The following is a 20,511-nucleotide window of genomic DNA, read 5'->3' as shown; positions in this document are numbered from 1 at the left end:
TCCCGAAGATTTCGACGAAATTTTGTTTGGGAGAACGCTATCGTACGGAGTCAACTCAAAACTGGACTGGCCAGTTCCTTTGTTGTCCGTAGTAGAAGAAGTATCGGAATACTGCAAGTCCCAAATTGTATGCGCGACAGACATCGTACCCGGAATGACCGTGAACTCTTCGTAATCGGGGATGAGGTTTGCTTGAACAACCGTAGTAGAATCGTACGGCGCCCCAGTACCCGCCTGAACGAAATAACCTTCATAAGCGAGCATCTTACCCACTGTCGGCCAATATTGCAGAGCGAAGGTTTCTTCATTCTCATCGTCGTACAAGCTCATGAAGTAAGCCTCCACTTTAAAGCGAGTGGCAATTTTCCTATCTACTGTAAAATATGCATTATCATCGTAAACCGCAGCCGAAGCAGAGTCAGCTGTTGATGCTGTAATATCCGTGCCAATGACTAAGACATTGTTGATTTCTACAGTTGGAACATCTGTTCCGATGATTGTAGGCGACCACGTAACACTACTTCCCGAGTACTGGCTTACTTTTGAGGTGAAGTAATGCGTTTTCAAGGTAGAAGACACCGTTCCGATGTTCTTTAATCCCGTGTTAGAATTGGCCATGAAACCCTCGGTGTCGAGCTCGATAGTGTAGCCAACTTTGTCAGTTGACGATGCTTTGAACACGGACGTAGAACGCTGCGTACTCGGTTCAAGCGAGTAATATTGCGCCATATCTCCTGCAGTCATTCTCGTAAGTGTTACGGTGTACGTGGTGCAGAGAGAGTCCGTGCACGTCGCATCCGGAGTATCCTTCGTACTACTGGGAAGAATTGTTAAGCTGACCGTAACGGGGGTTCCAGGAACTAGGTCATACACGGTATAACTCGTATCCGTTCCATGGATGGCATCACCCGCATCATTTGTTTTAACAACATCGTTGATTCGGACATACGTTCCTGGGTACAATTCCCACTCAACTGTGGCGGCGTCGGCGCCATGTTGGATGCTTCTGGTGTACGCGAGAACAGAAGCGTCAAACGAAAGTGGTTCGGTCACAGCACTACCAGTAAAATCGACACCTCCAACATTTACCGTACCGTTGATATCGTACGCATTAATAGAAGACAAGATGGCAATGTCCTCAGAACTCTGAGGACTTCGGGTTACCTGTATTGTGTACGTGTTGATGACGGTGACACCATCTTCTTCATCTGTGTATTCCACGGAGACTGCCACATAGTTCTGATCACCAACGTCAGGATAAACTTTGTAACTCTCGGATGAATCCAACAAAGTTCTTGCGCCAGCTCCTAAGGATACATACACAACGGACCCTTCCTTGGCAACCAAGTTAGCGGCCGCTCTAATATCGAGTTCAGTCGTGTCGTACCCAACCGTGGCAGAGTACGTGTTCACGGTTGCATCAAACGATGGCGTGAATCCACTCGGAGTGAGACTGAGAGATGTAAGATATGGCGCAACTTTACGAGACGATGAGATAATGTAAGAACCGGAAAATCCAGTTGTTCTCGACGTTACTGCAATGGTGATATCAATCTTGCCAAACGGAATTTCGACGCAAGATGCGACATTGGTAGCAACCGCGAGTGGCGCACCTCCACCCATTTGAATGCTTGAACTGTAACTCACAGTATCGAATGACATGGTGAAGCAAACGGATGAGGAATCAAACGGAACTGGCATGTCGTATGCGTACGTCGTGGCAGCAAAAGAAGGGTCCAGTTTAGCACCCGTCGAGCCTGAAATACTGAGAGTATTCAAAGTTGGGAGTGCCTCTTTTGTAAAGGTAACTGTGTAAACGTTCACGACGTTCAAGTTACTCAAATCCCTCACATAAATTTTCAGTGCTCCGATATCTTCCGTAACACCCGTAGTGTCGTGTGTTTTGTTTTCTCCACTTGTCAAGCACGTTGAGAAGTCTTGACTCAAACTGACTAGACACGTAGAGCTGGTACTGCTTTTAGATACGGTGTAAGTGAAGCTGTTCTCTGCGCTCCCCAAGGCAGCCACGTAATTGTAACGAGACGTTGAGAAGGTTGGCGTAACAGAAGATGAGAAAAAGGTCAAAGAGTCTAACTTTGGCAACGTGCCACGTGTAACATAGTACATGTAAATAGACTCGACTCCACCTATTGCAAGACTTCCTTGCACAGTTATCGTAATTGCAGTCGTCGTGCCTTCCGCAACTGGCACAGTCAAACGCCCACTTTCTGGGAAAGCAATACGTGAGAGACTACCATATTGTACGAAAGCATCAGAGACTGGAACATCGCCAGTTTTAAGGAATGCCACAGAGATGTCTAATTCAGATTTTGTCGCAGCGACTGTAGACCGGTAGACGTAAACGGATGTTGAAAACGAGGGCGAAAGTAAAATCGCTGCGTCACTCGAGTCCACGACAGCGATACTCGTGAGTTTCGGAGTATATGGCCTCGTAAATGTGAACGTGTACGTCGAACCGCCATCCACGTTTTGACCCTCAGCAACTGACTGCAGAGTAATAGAGGAGAGGCCGGAACCATCCGTAGGAACAACAGTCACCGTGTGCGTGCTCAAACCTTCGTCGATTCGTAGTGGTAACGCGTATGCACCAGAAGTAGAACAACTCACATCGGCTTGATCACACGTTACCTCAACTCCATCAACAAACAGGACGGAAGATGAAGACGGCGTGATTGTGATCAAAGTCTCGTACACGTATTGCGGCACATCCACATTATACATATATGTATTGCTCGAGAATGCAGTCGGATCGGTGAATGAGGGACTTTCTGATGGACTGCCGTCCGAGGTGGTGGGATCTGACTCCCATTTATAGTTGCCAATTTCAAGTGCGGTGACCGATGAAGCGTCTGCTCGAGTAATTGAAATGGAATATACAGTCGTGCCCTCCGCGCCAGAAACAGTTACGAGCAAAGCATTGACGCCGTAATCTAACGCAACTGGAGTCGTTAGTGAAGATTCACTCGTTATTGACTTAGTTCCATCAGGCGCCGCAACCGTGAGGGAAACATGCGGCACATCTGAAGAAACAATGGAAGACAGAGTAATAGAAGAGACTGTGGCTAACACGTTTACAGCGTACGTGTAAGAACTTGCCGTAAACGCAGGAACCATTTGTTCGCCGATAACATCAAGAGAAGACAAGAATGGTGATTCCTTCACGTCCACGTAGAATGTATACGTGCTCTTTACAGTCTCATCTAAAGATGTAACCGTCATAACCACAATCGTATCTGTAGTTGAGAGCTCGATACCTTGAGAGGATCCGCTCAAGAAAGAAGCAGTAGATTCGTACCCGCCGGAGGAAACAAATGTGATTGCACTCCCGGTGGTGTCTCCATTCACAATTGGTTTAAAAGTGAGACCTTCGCCATTATTATCGTACGAGTATTCGAGGTAATACGTAAACGTTTTCGGAGAGAAATTCAGCTGATTTTGCCCCTTCGACAGAGTGACGCTCGAAAATGTAGGCACATCTGGGCGAATGAAAGTTACCAAGTAAAACGTTTCCGATGTGGCTGAATATACCGTAACTCGAACAGTCTTGGAGCCAACGTTGAGTGAAATTTCCGAAAAGTAAGAGCACGTCAGCAAACTGCACGTAGACGCTTCGGATCCATCGATAGTGACCGATTGAGTCGTAAAGCAATTGTCGGTATCACCGCTGGCAATTTGCTCTGCTGTGCAACTCAAGGAATCGTCAATGAACGTGAGCAATTGTACGGTGGAAGTGTCAGCATTGACGTAAACGTTGTAGCTGGGGACCGAAGTAGAAAATCCAGACGCAGTCTCATCCAATGAGGAAACAAGGCCGAATTCTCCTCCACCAATAGTGATATCTTTCAGAGAAATGGATTGCACCGGGTCAACACCAAGCAAATCAAAGCTGACATATGGAATAAAACCGCCGCCGAAAGTAACATTAAGCGGTGGCGTGGCAGACCCATAGAACACTTTAATTCTCTCAGCTTCTTCCGTGGATCCACTGCCTCCTTGTCCATATTCATCATCCTTACCAAAGTCATTGTAGGTATCGATAATGATAGAAATACCGACATCGGTTTCACCAATCCAGTTTGCCGAACCATCTCTGAAAATAGGAGGTTTCAAAACGAGTCTGAATACACCTCTTTGATCTGTTGCTGCAGTCCACAAGTCACTGGCCTCGTAGATTGTACCGATTGAGGAATAATCGGAAGTTCTAGTACCAATGGAGGTGATGGCATCGTTGTTACTTGGATCGGACCCACCATCGAAACTGAGTTCGATTCGTACCTTTGTATCATCAGACGTTGCAGCTTCAGAGCTTTCGTCATAAACTCTCACTTCCATGTCTAGGAGTACATCCGTGGCATTTCCGGGCTCATATGTCAAGAACCCTTTATAGCTTGTTAATCCATTCGTGACATCGATGAATCGAGCTTTTTTGGACAAGGCGTGAAGCAAGTACAGAGAATCTGCTGCGTCTGGCGATACGTAAGCTCCAGACTTCAACCAGTCAAGATTCGGGTCCATTTGCTGTCTCTGCCAATCGCTATAAACGCTCAGATCGAAGTCAGCATCATAGCTCTTGCCCATGATGGCTCTTTTAAGAGCTAAAACGTCGGAAACATCGAAAGAACAATCTCCGTTGACGTCCCCAAACTTACATCCACTATCAACACCACTTGCGCACGTCCCGACTCCATTACAAACTGCTTCGGTATCAGTATCTTGGAGGAGTGATCTCATGTGGGAAGGAAGTACGGCAATTTCCACCTCCAAAACTTCGGAGATAGAGCCATCCTCGAGCAATTGACGACGACGTTTCTTTCCAGAGTAGCTGTTAAGAGCGATATCACCTGAACCAGTCATGTTAGAAACGAAGGCAGCTGCTGTTATGTCGGCACCATCGGTACCCTCAACAGTCAAGACCTGGACTGTGGTTTTGATTTTAGCCAAAATCTTGAAGGAAGTTTTCACAGAGAACGAAATCGTAGCGACGTGAATGGAGGAACCACTTACGGTAGAAAGCGGCTCGGTACCAATCATGAGCACTTCAGTGGACGGGTTATTCCTGGTACAGGCAAAATCGTATTGAGCCCAGTCGTCTCCTACCGTGCAACCAGTCGCTGCGATCATATTTGAATCAAACTGGGTAACGAGTTGGAAACTTCGAAGATTCGCAGATCCCGAATTGATTCGAACTTCAATGTCGAACGTTTCGTCTTTAATCTTCGGAGGAAACGGAATGCCTGTCAACGCACCCAAGGAAACGTCATTCTCAGCTGGCAAGAGATTCGGGGCAATCGAAGAAGTTGCCGATACGAGGTAATCGACACTGCCATCAGCGCAAACAGCAGAAGCAGAAATGAGAACTCGAGTCCAATACTGGTTCTTCAAAGTCGCCGTGCTTCCACTGACTTCAATGATAGAGGGCAAAGTAGAGTCGAATTTGACTACTTCTTCCCAGTTGAAGACTGCTTGCACTTCTTCCGAAGACACCGCGTTGGAAATCTGAGATCCATCATTGAAGTACATGTGTACATCTAAAGATTTTGTTGCGTCTACCAGGCCGATGAAAGAAGTAGACGCGTCCCAAATATCTTCATCAAAGAGGACAGAGGTCAGCGTTACTGGTGTATCCGAAAGCGCAAAAGTCGTCTCAATGGTAGACTCGGCAAAAGTGCTACTAATAGCTGCATTTCCAGTAGTGGATCCAGCAGCAGCAATTATCACCTCCGAAGAAGTGGAGGACTGGGTCAATGTGAATATGTCAGAGGCTGTGTAAGATGTTTCGCTGGTGATATCAAAAACTGAGCCATCCGTTAAAGTAGCAACTGACTTCAATATCGCTCGTTGATAACTACTGGTGCACACAATCTTGTTCAAAGACAGTTTTTCAATGTCGCTGCTTCCTGTGAATGCCGGATACGGAGTCATCACTGTTTGCGTGCTCATATGTTTAACTATGTCAATCGTCACCTTCGCCGTCTTCATCTCATCTGTCCAAATGCCCATAACGGTGATGCTCGTGTCATCAGTTGAACCAAATATGGTGAGCACACCATCGTTAGATACGCGAGCATATGAGTGATTGGTTACGTATGTGGGATTGTTGTAGATATCGAGACCGGTAGGGTGTTTTATCAGAAACTGAGACGTGGCTGAAGATGTGAAACTCTGAATATCACCGTCAGAGTATGTTCCAGTAAGTTCCAAGTTAGCAACACTTCCGATATTCATAGGAGCGTTCGTAGAGAGATCACCTTCAAAGGTAAGCTTGGATGCACTCGCAGTCAAATTCACATATTCGAGATCAGCGATGACAGCTTCGACACCACCGTAGCCGTAAATGATATCTTCACCTCCTACGGCACCGTTACAGGTGGTCGTAAGCAGCTTTGCCTGGATGACATCATAGCCTTCCATACCGCCTTTCACATCTCCAATTTCTCCATAGTAAGGTGCGGCCGTGTTGTCTGAGCCAGCCGTGCTTATAATGCTCAAACCGTTGTATCGGATACCGGTACTTACGGTCAGGCCAGGCAGGTGAGAAAGTTCGTTGACTTTGTTATCTTTAAAGCGGGCATAGACAACAATAGCGCCTTGCGCACCCTTACGATTCAACTTTTGAATCATATTCACAGACACATCAGCGTATGTATCTGCGTTCAAATCGGAAGGAGTCTGCGAATCAAACTGTTCGGAAGTAAATTCAGCTCGGGAAACAAGTACAGGTCGAAGCGACTCGATACCGATAGGGTCGGAAATTGCCGAGATAGTCACCGATGGCTCGACTGCCAAATTCGAATTTATCAGAGTAATTGTCGCCTTACCAACGCCATTGGTTTCTACGATTGTAGTACTGCCATCCCTAAATGAGAACGCATCCCCTTCTGTATTGTTCAAGTACAAGTCAACCATACACGTGATGTCAACTTCATCTTGGTCAGTTAAACCACTCCCGCCATATGTTGCCAACGCAGAGATGTTGGTGTATTGATACACTGAACTGCAATCCTCGTGATACACATTCTCGACCGGAGCCAATACTTTATCTTGTGCTTCTAAAGACACAACTTTCGGAAACCAGACTCTGATAGATGAAACGACAAACTGTGCACCGTCCCCAGAGGTCAATTTGACAGATGCCGCAGCAGCACCAGCTTCGTTCGTTTTTCCAATTTTGGCCACACAGGCGTTTTGCGTCCCGTCCACACCGTTAATTTTCAAGTTACCCGTTTCTACGGTAAGTACAGAACTCGACGTTATAGAGCATTCAACACTTTGCATAACTTCGTCGCCTCCGTTTTTAATGTAATTGTCTGGGTTTCTGTACACAGCGTATCCAACAATTTCCGTCTCTTGTATTGCCCTCGTGGTGTCCAAAACTGCCGTATTGACGATCTCAGTCTTGGAAACAATGCTGTAGGAACCGATAATCTCGTTGGTGTCGAGTACAATAAGTTGGGCGTTTGTGACACTACCACCTCGTGCATCCGTTACATACGCGTCAAAGCTTTCTAAGAATGTGTAGCCACCGATCGTTACCAAGGAATCAACATTGAGTGCAGCCACGTCGTTGTAGGTTCCCACCGGTACGTTGTTGATGGTAAACGTGATGTAGCCCAAAATGACTTCGTCACCCGTGAGATCTGCCAGTGTAGCGCTGGAGGTAGCTCCAGCGACAACGATAGAGACGATTCCTTCCGTGCTGTTTCTTTCTAATCCAACAGCCGCAGAGTTGTATCCGGTAGAAGTAGTGAAAGAGTCAAATCGAAGAACTGTGGTATTGTATTTCAAACTACCACTCCATGCTCCGAGCGGAAAGCCGCCCGTATTCGCTGAAACTGGAACTGTGAGTTCGTTCTCGCTGAAGCGAGGGGACTTCGGCATCTCAAGGATGACACCACCAGTCGAGGGAAGCGCAACATAGGTCGCAGAGTTCGCAAGCTGGACGGAAAGGATGGACGATGTCGAGGAATCCTCAATACCGTATCGGAAGAGCAGCTGCGCTTTCATAGAAACAACTTCGTCCGCTTGGAACCACGCGGTCGGAACATCGAGTTCACAAGATCCAACGCCAGTAGTGAGCGAAGGCAAGGCGCAACCGATGGAGGCAACAGAGGTTGCATCTTCCGATAACGTTGCCGACAGGCGTAACGACAATCCAGTTTGCAAAACTGTGCCAGCAGTCGTGGCGTCCATCAATTGAAATCTCACCTGCAATTTCGCTGTATCTGGATACACCGTGCTCGTTAGAACAATTAACTTCACAGAAGACACCGGACGACGAGAGATTGCAATTGTAGCGGATGCTTCAGTGAAACCAGTTGGGGTGGAGTCTCCACATCGATCAGCCATCAGCTTGGCGGAAACGCTTTTCGTGGTGGTTGTTGATCCAGGAACGAAAATACCGAATTCGCGAGAGAATGCACCCAATGACGCGTAGGTGGTCGAGCCAATGCCAAAACCATCTCCAGATATTTGATAATCATCGGAAATAATCTGCGGTTGGAGCGCGGAAACGTAAGAGTCTTCATTCGCACCAGCGATGGGGTCCGGGGTTTCAAACGTAAGCACCGGAGTGTACGTATACCCAAGCGCAGACATGTGAGGATCAAGCGATACACCAGTGTATGGGAAGATCGTGGCGCTCGTAGAACCGACGGAGCTTGAAGCGCATTTAGATTCACACGTCTCCACGACAAGTGCAACGGTAATGTTTTCTTTTGCAAATTCTCCGCTTGGGCCCGAGGCTGTCACGGAAAACAAACCAGCAGAAGACATAGGAGCTTCAACGGCATAGCGCACCGGTAATTCGCCATCTGCGCTTGAAATATATGATTCAGCCTCGGCAAAACTCATGGCAGCATTCGCGAAATATGTCTCGTTAGTCGAAGTAAATTCGAAGCGGACTCTGGTGTATTCTCCGCTGACACCAGTACCAGCGTAATCGAAGAGCTGTGCCTGGAAAGTAAGCGAATCGTACGGAGATTCAGGGAGGACGATGATATCATCAACGGACGTCGCGAACAAGAACCTGTAGTCCCCTTCAAGAACCTTCAATAAGAACTGCGCATCTCTAAGTTCTGGGCAAGGTGATCCGCTAGCTCCATGTACTGCACATCGAGATGTGTCGAAATCTTCACCGCGCATCCAGTCCATAGTAGGATCAACTTGTTTGCGCTGGAAGGAGTCCGCATCGCCCAAGGTCGAAGTAAGATTCGTGTATTCATCCGAGCCAGCAATCCAACGCATGAGAGCGAGGTAATCGTTTGCGTCGAACTTACAGTCACCATTAACATCACCTTGCACATTCGTCGAGCACGTAAAGTCTTGGAGGAGCGTACGTTTCGCGCTTCTGGAGCGCTTCTCAGCTGCTAAATACTCGTGCGAAGCTCGCTTTTCGTCAGGAGATTTGGTGGTCGCTGGGACCACTGCCATGTGCTGAGCTGGTACTTTGACGTTGGAGTTCACCCAGTCTTTCGGAGCACCAACAGAGAGCAAAGAGCGACGTCTCGCACCATTCAACTTAACGTAAGTCGTTCCAGCTACCGAAGCTTCGTTTGAATACGTGGCTCCGTCAGAAAGAACAATAGATGAAACTTGAGTGTAAATAAGACTGGTGGTCGCAGTGGACAAAGTAGACAACGTTATTGACGCGATCTCAGCCTCTTCCCCGATGACTTCTTCTTGAACAGCACTACCGACGAGAGAAATTTTCCCACTCGCAGTATCAATGTTGCAAATAAAAATTTCCTTTGACCATTCGTTGGAAACAGTGCAATCTGTTACTGTGAAGTCAGTTGCGGTAGTCTCAATCTCAATCACAAAAGACTCGAGTGACGCTTCACCTGTATTGACCGAAATAGGAATGACCACAGCATCTCCAAACACGCTTGGTCGTAACGGTACACCGGAAGTTAAGCCTATATCGACATCCCCAATCTCGGGTTTCAGGTTGGCATAAACCATTTCCGATGCATCTGTGTCCGCGAGAATTGAGGATGAGTTGAAAGGGCACTGCACGGTAATGCCAAGGGTGATGGACTCGTAATGGTTATCACTCAAAATTGCTCTGCCAGTGTTTGTAACTTCAATCGCGGAAGTTACGGAGGTTGACCAGAGCAGCAATGTGTCAAGCAACTCCGGACGCACCGTGACATCCGGTATAATTGTCCCATCTTCGAACGTTATTTTCGCAGAGAGTTGCGTTTCGGTCTTGACGACGCCAGTGAAAGTCGCATCAGCCGGAAATCCGGTGATGAGCTCCATGGCTTGAACTCTCAGCATTTCCGACGAAACGGTCACTGAAACCGAATCAGTTTTGCCCGCGTAAGTAGTAGTGATGATAGCAGTTCCTAATGACTTACCGTATACTACATACGTCCCATCTACAAGTCCAACTGAAGCAATGCTAGAATCACTGGAGCTTACGGTTACGAGAGAAGAAATGTCGATCGAACTATCGTCGGTGTATACGAGTTTCGAAGAAAGAGAGACGGCGGTGTAATTACCACTGCACTGAATGACTTTAAGCTCAGCGCTATCTCCGAGCGAAGAAGCGCCAGAGTATGTCGGCCACGGTGCAAGTTCTGTCTGTAAACCATCATCGGCAATATCAATTGCGAAAAAGGTTGCGGAGCCACGGACGCCCTCCGCTTCGGTGTAACCTGGAATGGTCACGAGAATCTGAAACATTCCTTGTTTGGGACCATCGGGTAAAACGGTGACTTCACCAGTAGATGAAACCTGGGCAATATCGGTACCCATGGAAACACTGAATGATGGCGGTCTGTCCGCATCATTGGTGAAGTCCACCACGCTTCCATCTTCGTATCTGACAGCAACAGTAAGTTGAATGGAAGTTGCAATGCTAGCTGGTGGATCTTTCGCACTGGACGAAGAGTCCGTGATGTATCTAGTATCTGCATTGACAAAGATAGCCGCAACTGGTGACAAAGAAATTGTTACGTTCCCAACGCCAGAATAAATCACTTCTTGATTACAAATATTGGACCATTGCGCTGTGATTGCAGATTCAGTCGAGATACTTATTGCATTTGGAGCAACGTAAGCGTTGATGACGTCCTCATCAGTCACAATTTTCACAGAATCAGCGCAACTGGTTACCCCACCATTGTTATCGAAGCAGTCAGCGGTAGAAATACCGGCCGAAATACCCATATCCTTGGTGAGATACTGTGTAGTATCATCGCTGAACGTGGCCATGAAATATAATGGACCACCTTCGCCAGCAGCCGTGAGAGATTGCTCCAAAGTTGCTTTCACATTAACGCTGTAGTCGATTTGGGCTTCCGGCGCCGTAATAGCTGACCATTGCGCCAAGTTCGGAAGCAAAGCTTCCAAATTTGCCACGGTTACTTCAGTCGAATCAATGGTGACTTCAGCGAAAGCCGAAGATCTAGAATTAGAAAGCGTTATAATACTTGATCCTGGATTAGTACCAGTTAAAGTCGCTCCAGTAACTGCGGCAACTTCAGACCGCGATGACTCGTACGCGACGGAGCACGTGACATCAACACCGGAGACAGGGTCCAGGAATTGACCGCCATACGTGACAAGAGTACGAATCGAGGACGTTTGATACAGCGGACTGACACAATCCGTGAAACTGCAGACAGCACAAGCACCAGAAATAGGGTGCAAAACTGGCTGAGCAACAGCTATTTCCACATCAAGTGGAAACCAAACCGTCACAGGAACCACAGCTGAGTAGTCCCCGACGCTGGCGGAAACTTGAATATTTTTGTACCCATCAGATGAGCCTGGCAAAATCAAAACGGAGCAGCCACCAATTGAATCGATGGCTTGCGCCGCAAAAGATGCGCTGGAACCACAATCTACCATATCGGTAACTTGAGTGTCGGAACCGACGTTCCAAACATTCATGACAGTAAGGAAGTGATCTTGCGTCGTGCCAGTCAAGTAGGCAGTATTGAGAATTTCCGCTTGATCCATGTAGGCGTACACTCCCGTGCGCGTCTTTTGGCCAACCAAAAGCGAACCAAACGAAGACGTTCCGTACAAGTGGTCAAATTGCATTTCTTCATTGACAACGTATTCCCGAGTACCCTCGTTGACGAGGGCATTCGTGGTACCCCACAACGGCATTTCAGCTTTCCCAATGGGAGCATCAGCCGCGACAATAAATCCCACCGTCCCCAAATAAACGGCGGAACCACTTGTATCGGAGAACGATTTTGTCACGTTCAAGCCAACAGATACGATACGAACTGAGTTCGTTCCAACCGCTTGAACAATAGGAGACGGGCTGAATAATTCAGAATTCACACTGAAGTAGTTGTACGACAAGTAAGTTGTGTTCCACTCTAACGTAACCATATACGAAATCAACGCTTGTGAATCAGTGGCAGCGTATAAATCAAAAGTCTCCACTCTACCAGCGTACACCGGCGAGTATCTCAATTGCATGTAAACGTGTGGGTTGTTCACCATGGTGATCTGGTGGTCATCGTTAGACGGTGGTCTCACCAAAGTGCCAGAGGATGCAAACGTTGCAATAATTTCATCTGAATACTTCAACAACATTTCAATGTCAAAAGTTACGTCGGAGTTCCACGCGCTCGAACTTGAAGCCGGAAACCAGTCGGAGCTGATCGTGGTCTCGCAGTCACCGCCACCGGAAACGGCACTGGGCAAACCGCAAGCAGTTAAAACCTCTTCAGAGCCATCAGGGGAAGTGAGTTTGAACGTTACAGAAATTCCTGACGTCAATATCTGCGGACGTCCGTTGGCGTCGCGCAACTGGTAGCGCAATCGAAAAATTGGCTCGCCTATTTCCACTGTCGGGTTTTTCAGAATGACAGACATTTCAGATGCTCTGTCTCGCGCAGTAGTGTATTCGCCAGATATTTGACCTTCAATATTCGTTAAGCTTTCGGTAGAACATGCGTCGTCGCTACCAACAGTTAGTTTCAGGCTACCAGTAGATCCTGGTGCCTTATTGTTGAACGCAAAGAAGTCTCTGGAGTAATATCCTTTCGGCTCATTTTGCTTGGTCGTCCCTGATGGTAATCCCGGGGAGTCCGCAGTTGTCGTCATAGAAACTTCGAAATCCGCGAGTAAGAGACCATCACCGGCGGGTTGAATCGAAATCGGGGCGATAGGATCAAACTCGTAACCAGACACGTTGTACGGATATTCCGAAGTGCCATAGAATGGATAGTGCGTCCCAAGGTCAGAGCCATCTGCGGCATAATTTTGAATAATGATCGTCACGCCAGCAACACTCTCAGTGGGAGCATCTTCGTTCCATTCGTAGTTGAATGCGTAGTTGTTCTCCTCGTTACCTTTCGTTTGAACAACATAAGTCCCAACATTCGTTTGCGAGGCTTTCGTGATCACGTTGTTTTTCACCGTCGATTCATCCAACGTTTGATTATACAGTGTTCCCCAGCGTTCGCCCATGACAATCGTCATGTCAGAGTTATTGAACACTCGGCCATCCGTGCGTCCATACTCGATAAAAACTTTGGAGTACGAGTCGCCGTAGCTCTCATCGCCATATGCAGGCTGATATGCGTAATGCGTGTAATCGCCAAGAAAACTGTTATCCAATTCACCGACAACCGTACGAGAAGTTGATGGCAAATAGCCCAAAGCGCACGAATCACCATTCAAACCAGCAATATTGAAAGGATCAAAGATTGGGTCATACACCCTCGCCGTCACCGTCAAATACGAATATTCGTTATTCAATTTTGGAGTCACAATTTCGTAAGTCGAAAACATAGCGAGGAATTTGTAAACTCCAGTTGCCTTCTTCAGGTACGAGCCATCGACAGCCGTGGGACAGACTTTGGTAGAGTTCTCCTCACCGTTCCACAACTTACAGCCGCCCGCTACTCGATCGTAATCTGGATCTAGGTAGTTCAACGTAGCGTCCATTTGCATGAGCTGCCACTGGGAGAAAATGGAGAGATCCTTATAATCGATCCCATTCACGGTTTGGCCCAACAAGTGATATTCAATTACAATAGCATCATCCAAGTTGAACAGACAATCGCCGTTCACGTCTCCAAAAACACGCGGATAGCAATCAACACCAATAGTTCCCTTTTTGACAGTAACACCAGTCGAAACGCAATCATCAGCTGTTTGAAGCATTTTACGACGCGAGACGTTGGAAAGCAACGTTCTTCGACGAGACGCAGAGTTCAAGGCAATTTGGGTCACACTTCTCGGAGATGTAAATGGAATTTTAGAAGTCGAGTCAAACTCATTTCTGTGAATGAAAGACTGAACATCAACTTCCAGTTCAGTCACGACAGCCTGATCCGTGACGACTTCGAACGTAATTATCGCTACTTCAGTCGCCGAACCCGTAACGGTAGACTCAGTGTTAGAAATAAGAATCGAAGCCGAAGTTGAAGGATAATTGATCGTCTCTTGGAAGTAAGATGGCCAGTCGCTGCCTACGACAGCACTCACAGCCTTGATGTAAGTGTCGTCAAAGTTAACTTTCAGCTGAGCACCAACGAGGATTTCATCGCCCGTATTGATTCTGACGGCAACTTCAAACAACTCGCCCGCGGATTTCGGCGGCAAAGGAATTCCAGTGTTTGCACCGATATCGAGATCGTACAAGTCCGCTAAAAGATTCGCATACACTTCATCAGTTCCCGTGACGGTCGGATGCTCGTTGTTCGCGTTAAGAGCAGCGGAGCAAATACTCGAAGCAGTCAAAGTGACAGCTTTGTAGTAATTCGCCTTTAATTCAACGAACGAAGAAACCACTTTGATCACTTCGTCTGCACTCGAGGAGAGCTCAACGAGTGCAGAAACGGGAATGTCTTGGTCCAAAATGTCTTCAAACATCGTTCCGTCGCTGAAGACAACCTTCATTCGGACTTCTTTAGAGGTCCCAAATGAGGCAACGAATGCATTTCCGGAATCCCACTGCGTTACGTGCGAAATGGATTCGATGCTGATGCGAGTATCTGTGACCGTGATCGTTTGAGAAACTAAGAAAGCCTTTTCACCACTTCCGAAACTGGACGTCATATCAAAAGTACTCGCCGAGATCCCGCGCGCAAAGTTGGCTCCAACACCTGCACCACCAACAGTGCTGTCGGCACCGTACACGAGACCAATGGAAACATCGGAGGTAGCGTAGTTACCATACTTAGAAATGTCGAAAACAGATCCATCCGACAAGGTTGCGGATAAGGAAGCCTCGAGACTTTGGTAGTACTCAGTGCACGCAACTTTGTGAAGCGTCGTCGTCTCGTATGACGTTGAGCCTGAGTAAGCTGGAAAAGGATTAGTGCGCATATCAACATCCGTGAGAATGACCAAAGTCATGGATACTGTTGCAGTGCCGAGCTCCGGAGCATACTCAGGCAACGACGCGCTGACCGTGATCGTTCCGATCCCGTTAGAATCGGTTTTAGGAACGACGACGCCATTGATCACATCCGCCAAATCTTCACCCGTCGAAATAGTGAAATTCGCACGATCATCGAGAATAAAATTCTTGGAGGATCCGTCGTCGTAGTTGATAGTGTAGGTCAGTACAGCCTCAACGGGAATTGCGATAGGTTGTTCACTCGCACCGTCTCCTCGTCGCGTGATTCTGTTCGTGTTTGCGGAAAACTCGACAGAAATAGGAACCGCGAGGTCAACCAAAGTCGGAATAATTCCAGAGACGTTGTACGGGGTCTCGCAGACCGTCCAAATTGGTTTCAATAACGAACCATCAACGAGCGAATCAACAGAAGTTGCCCTCACTGGAATTGTTAATTGAAAGTCAGATGTACCGTTGACATTCTCCGCGACTGACAAGTCATTCGTTGAATTTACCGCGACAGAGATGTCCAAACCATCGGATTTTCTGATGTACCTCGTTGACCCGTCCGTGAAGTGCGCCCAAACCCATATCTGACCTTGATCTAATTCATTTTTGAAGTCGTGCTTGAGCTCGACGCTCACGGCCACTTCCGAATCAGCACCAATGGCAACCCCGGCAGGAGTGCTCAAAAGTTCCGTACCAGTGACGACAGCCCCTAGCAACTGGGTGACGTTGACGTAATCGTCCACGGCGCTCACGGTCACGATTGCCGTCGCGTTCAAAATGCTTGAAATGGCCGGGCTCGCAAACGAAACAATAACATCCCCAACTTCTGGGTACGCGGTGATAGTTTCGTTAGATGTCGTATTCGTCAATTCGTCATAAACTTCCACAATTTCCGGAACTTTTTCGATCGTCGACGCATACGCTTCGTTCACTGTAATTCGCGTCTTTGAGAGGGAAACTGCTTCCGCTACGGAATCTTCGGAATCTTCCACTTGAAAAGAGGTGTAACAGGTGACGTCGTTGTTGTAAATTGATTCTAAGTTATCACCGCCAAATGTCACGTACGCCTTAATATCTGCATACTGCCAAAGTTTCTCCGAGCACGACGGATAAGTAATCGAAGTTTCATAAGACGTCGTGTTCGACGTTTCGTTGTAAGTTGCAATCGTATTTGTGATTGATGGTAAATTGATCGGGTTCAAGACAGCATCGGTGACGACAATTTCAGACTCAAGCGGGTAGTACACGTTGAGCGAGGTAGAAGAACTCAAACTTCCACTCGTTGTGGTGATCGAAAAGTTGCCGTGTCCGGTATGCGTTTCGTCGATGGTAATGTCGCAACCCGAAGAGCTGACGGCCAAGGTGAATGCAGTTGAGGAGCCGGTGCTGCTCGAGCACGAACTTGGTTTAAGGACGGCATCCGAAGTGCTCGGCGAAGACCAAACAACGTAAGTCACGATGCTCGTGGACGTACCTTCCGAAGTGATGGGGTACGCATTGACCAAGTCAGTTTGACCGATCGCTGAATACATCTTCACTTGCTTCGTAGAACTCACCAATCCGGGTTCTAAGCCACCCGAAGGGGCACTGCGAGAGTACGAATTTACGACGCTCGCAGTTCCCGTTGGAACGTAAGTGCGCAAGCCCCAGTTTGCCATTTGCCTAACGGTGGCTGATAACAATCCTTGGTCACAGTCAAACCAGGAGCTTCCAGCAACACACGCGTACGTACCGAATGAGCTCGTGTACGACGTGATCTTTTGCCTGAGCGTTATCTCTCCGATCTTTAACTTCGTACCTTTCGTCTCTTCTTCGAGAACATTTGTCGAAGGAGATAAAAAGACAACCGAGATGAGATAACCTGGAATGGCTTCGCTAGCCTTCGCTTGCCAAATACCGCTCGACGTGAACCCAACGTATTCAAACGTAGAATCCCATTGCTCTCCGTTTCCAGCGTCGCTGATCAAGATTTCGAAATCTCCAGCGTATAAGCCGTAATCTCCAGTGTTGACAAAGACTTCAACGACACTTTCTTCTCCTTCAAAAACAGGATATTTTGGTGCTTCCAAAATAATAGTAGGTTCAGAAACCGCATCGTGTTCATAGTGTTTCTTCAAAGTGAACTGCTGGGTAAGACTCGTTCCGTAAGTGACCGAATCGTATTGATAGGAAATTGTCGCTTGTCCAACTTGCTCGTTAGTAGTGGAAAACCATTCTGAAACCGCTTCCACTCTACAAACGCCGGCACCGGTTACGGAGCTTGGAGTTTCACATTCGCCCTTCGTCGTCGCGCCGTTTAAGTTCAAAGTCATAGAAACAGTTAAACCACTGAGTTGGACTTGGCTTCGACCATCGGCGTCGGAAAGTCTGTACCAAACAGTGGCCCCCGGCCCTGATTTGTAAAGCGACGGGTTCTTCATCAACGTTTCGATCGAAGCCGCCGGATTCGCAATTGCTTTGTAAATTGGCGTCGCGAAGTCAAAGCCGACTTCGCCGGAACACGTGTCCGAACCTCCCATGTAAAATTCAGCGAAACCAGTGCTCGAAATTGGCTTGTTCAAAATCGTCCCCACTGGTCGCTCCCACATCCCGCAACCCGTCGTTCCAGACGTGCGATTGAGGATGACTCCGAAGCGTTCTGGACCGCCTTGACAGCGACCAGCCGTGCTTTCTCGGGTATCTGCCGTGGCATATCCGAGCGAACCCTCCTTGACCTGAATATCCGGTAGCGCAAACGCGTTGTACGGATCGAGAGGAATAATAACCGTTCCTTCCTCGCAAGAAATAGAAATGGAATTCGTCGACCAGTCGTACGCTTGAAGATTCATGACGGAAACTGAAGCGCAATTGGAAAAGAAAACCTGCAAATTTTCGCGCGCTTGACTCCTGTAGGACGAAGTCAAAGCTCCGATGGGAGCAGAGAACGTAACCGAAATATCGGTGTATCCGCTACGATCAGCCGTCACGGAATTAATCGTGAAGGATGCCGAAGTAACGGACGCATCGCCGAGGTACAACTGCGCGTTACACGTCAACACGTCGATCAAATCTGCCAAGAAATTTGAGTAAAATTGCGTCGTGGGGTCGCTGAATAACGAGTAATCAATATCGACATTCAAAGAATGAGTGATGGTATCGACGAGACCAGCTTCGGCGAATCCGTCGCAAGAGAAACCGTCGTCAAATCCTGGCTCTTTGTAAGCAAGGAGTTCGTAGACCGCGGTGTTTCGGCCATCCTTAGCACGAATTTGAATCAAGTTGAATCCATCTTCGAGTCGCATGTAACCTTTTTCTCCAGAGTTTACAGTTTCACAAGCGAAGGCGTTATCGTAAAAATTTTTGCGGATGCGTTTTCTCGCCCACATTCTTTTCATCTCCTCGGAGGAACCAGTCGTGATTCTGCAAATCTTGACGTCGTTTCCAGAGAGCGAGTGCGGAGTAATACCAATTCTATGATTCGTAGAATCCAAGAACGTCGAATATTTGAAGACATCCGGCATGAACGAGGGTTCGAGCTCGCCACGATCGAGTTGAATATCGCCGAGCGAAGCGCCCTCCTCTTCGTCCATCAACACATACACCGTAACAATGTAAGTGCGGGTGGACAATCCGTTTGGAGAGGTAACTACAATCAACGCTTTGTTCTCGCCGAGTCTAACGCCAATTCGAAAAGTATCGCCAGATCTCACTTGCTTCCCGTATAATCCACCGATGCGAATGGTCGCGTCCGGTTGAGTGGCGACTGGAGTCAACGCGACTCTCATGTCTGGTAAGTCATCTACGGTCAACAAGACAAAGTATTCGAACGTTCCGGAGTAAAACGGAGGTTCGATAACGCCAGGAGTAACCGCAATACCAGCCAAGGAGGCAAAATCGCCGTTTTCAAAGAACACGCAATATTCCGGGTGAAACGGAAGGTAGTCGAATTGCATGATATCGAACCAATTATTGAATTGCTTCGGCGCCGTGATCGTACTCAAAGACGATTTTCCAGAGCCGTAACGGACCATAACCGTCTCATCCGAAAAGATTTGCCCATCCAAGGATATTCGAAGCTCCACGTTCGCACTCGACGACGTCTTTGTAATTTGTTTCAAAGACGGCGCGAGGCAAGTCAGCTGGGACTTCATGGCGTCAAACTCGCCATCCACTCTCATGGAACCAAAGTAGCACGCCGACGGCACCGTGACAGAGCTGGGATCAAAACCTGGACCAAACATGTAGTCGCCCAAAGTGAAACGAATGGCAGTTCCGCCCTCAGCGGAAACTTTCGGCGCGGATGGTTTGACATCCGCGACGCTCATCTTTGAGTGGTAATGAAACTGCGCGCCGTTGACGGAATACAAAGATCCATCCAACGAAATGCGCAAGGTGACGTCCTCGTCGTCCTCCATAGGCGGTGCTTCGCAAACAATAACGAGGACACCTGATTCCTCCATGATCTGAGCGCTCATGGCTTCGACTGGTTGTTCGCCAAACTTACAGTAAAACGAGTTGTGGTCCCGCGCGACGTGACCGGACAACATAACGGAGACTTTCGTGCCTCCCTTATCTGAACCAATCGCAGGAGAAACCGCAATTTCGCAAAGCTGCAAGATGCCTCCGTCTGGACCAGTAAACTCCTTAAACTCAGCGTCGACTTTTTGATCGTAGAAATCATAAAAGTCGTAGAACGAGTAAAAGTCGTAAAACGAATAAAACGCCTCGTAAAATTGAGGAGAATAAAACGCCAACGCTTCGTCGACGGCATCCTCTTCCCAACCAATGACTTCGGGAGACAACGGACTGATGAAGTGACCGTCTTCCGTGAATTCATTCAGCGTTCTCGACCCAGCACCTCTTCTCACAACCTTGACATCGTCCGAAGAGACGACGTGCACGTCGCCATCAGTCGTCGCCGCCGAGGAGGAGGAGGAGGAATCCTCTCCGCCGAAATCTTCGACGCGAGGCAGGTCAGAGCTGAGCGACTCACGATTGTCAGCTCTCGTCGCGTCCGAAAAGCCTTCGCGAGTCAAATCATCCGAACCGTAGCGGTGCGCCTTCTGTGATGGCGCGCCGCTCACTCCGAATGCAACGGACGAGCACAAGGCGACGAGCGCGAAGAAGACGAAGAATTTTGTCGTCGCCTTCTTTTTGCTGCTAAATTTTTTGCTAAAAAAACTCAT

The 20,511-nt window shown here is 47.9% G+C and overlaps 1 protein-coding gene across 1 annotated transcript in view; it reads right to left on the bottom strand.

The window, feature by feature from the left end:
• Positions 1–20,511, bottom strand: part of Bathy04g04870 (filamin like protein) — a gene marked incomplete at both ends in the record, with an annotated part of 36,276 nt that extends 15,765 nt beyond the window's left edge. The window contains one exon of the mRNA XM_007513564.1: positions 1–20,511. This exon is cut by the window's left edge and continues 15,765 nt beyond it. Within this exon, the coding sequence (XP_007513626.1) occupies positions 1–20,511 (20,511 nt within the window).

Source organism: Bathycoccus prasinos (assembly GCF_002220235.1).
Source record: "Bathycoccus prasinos genomic : Chromosome_4".
Taxonomy (NCBI): Eukaryota; Viridiplantae; Chlorophyta; class Mamiellophyceae; order Mamiellales; family Bathycoccaceae; genus Bathycoccus; species Bathycoccus prasinos.
The sequence above is the reverse complement of the archived record's forward strand: the minus strand, read 5'-3'. Positions and strand labels throughout refer to the sequence as shown.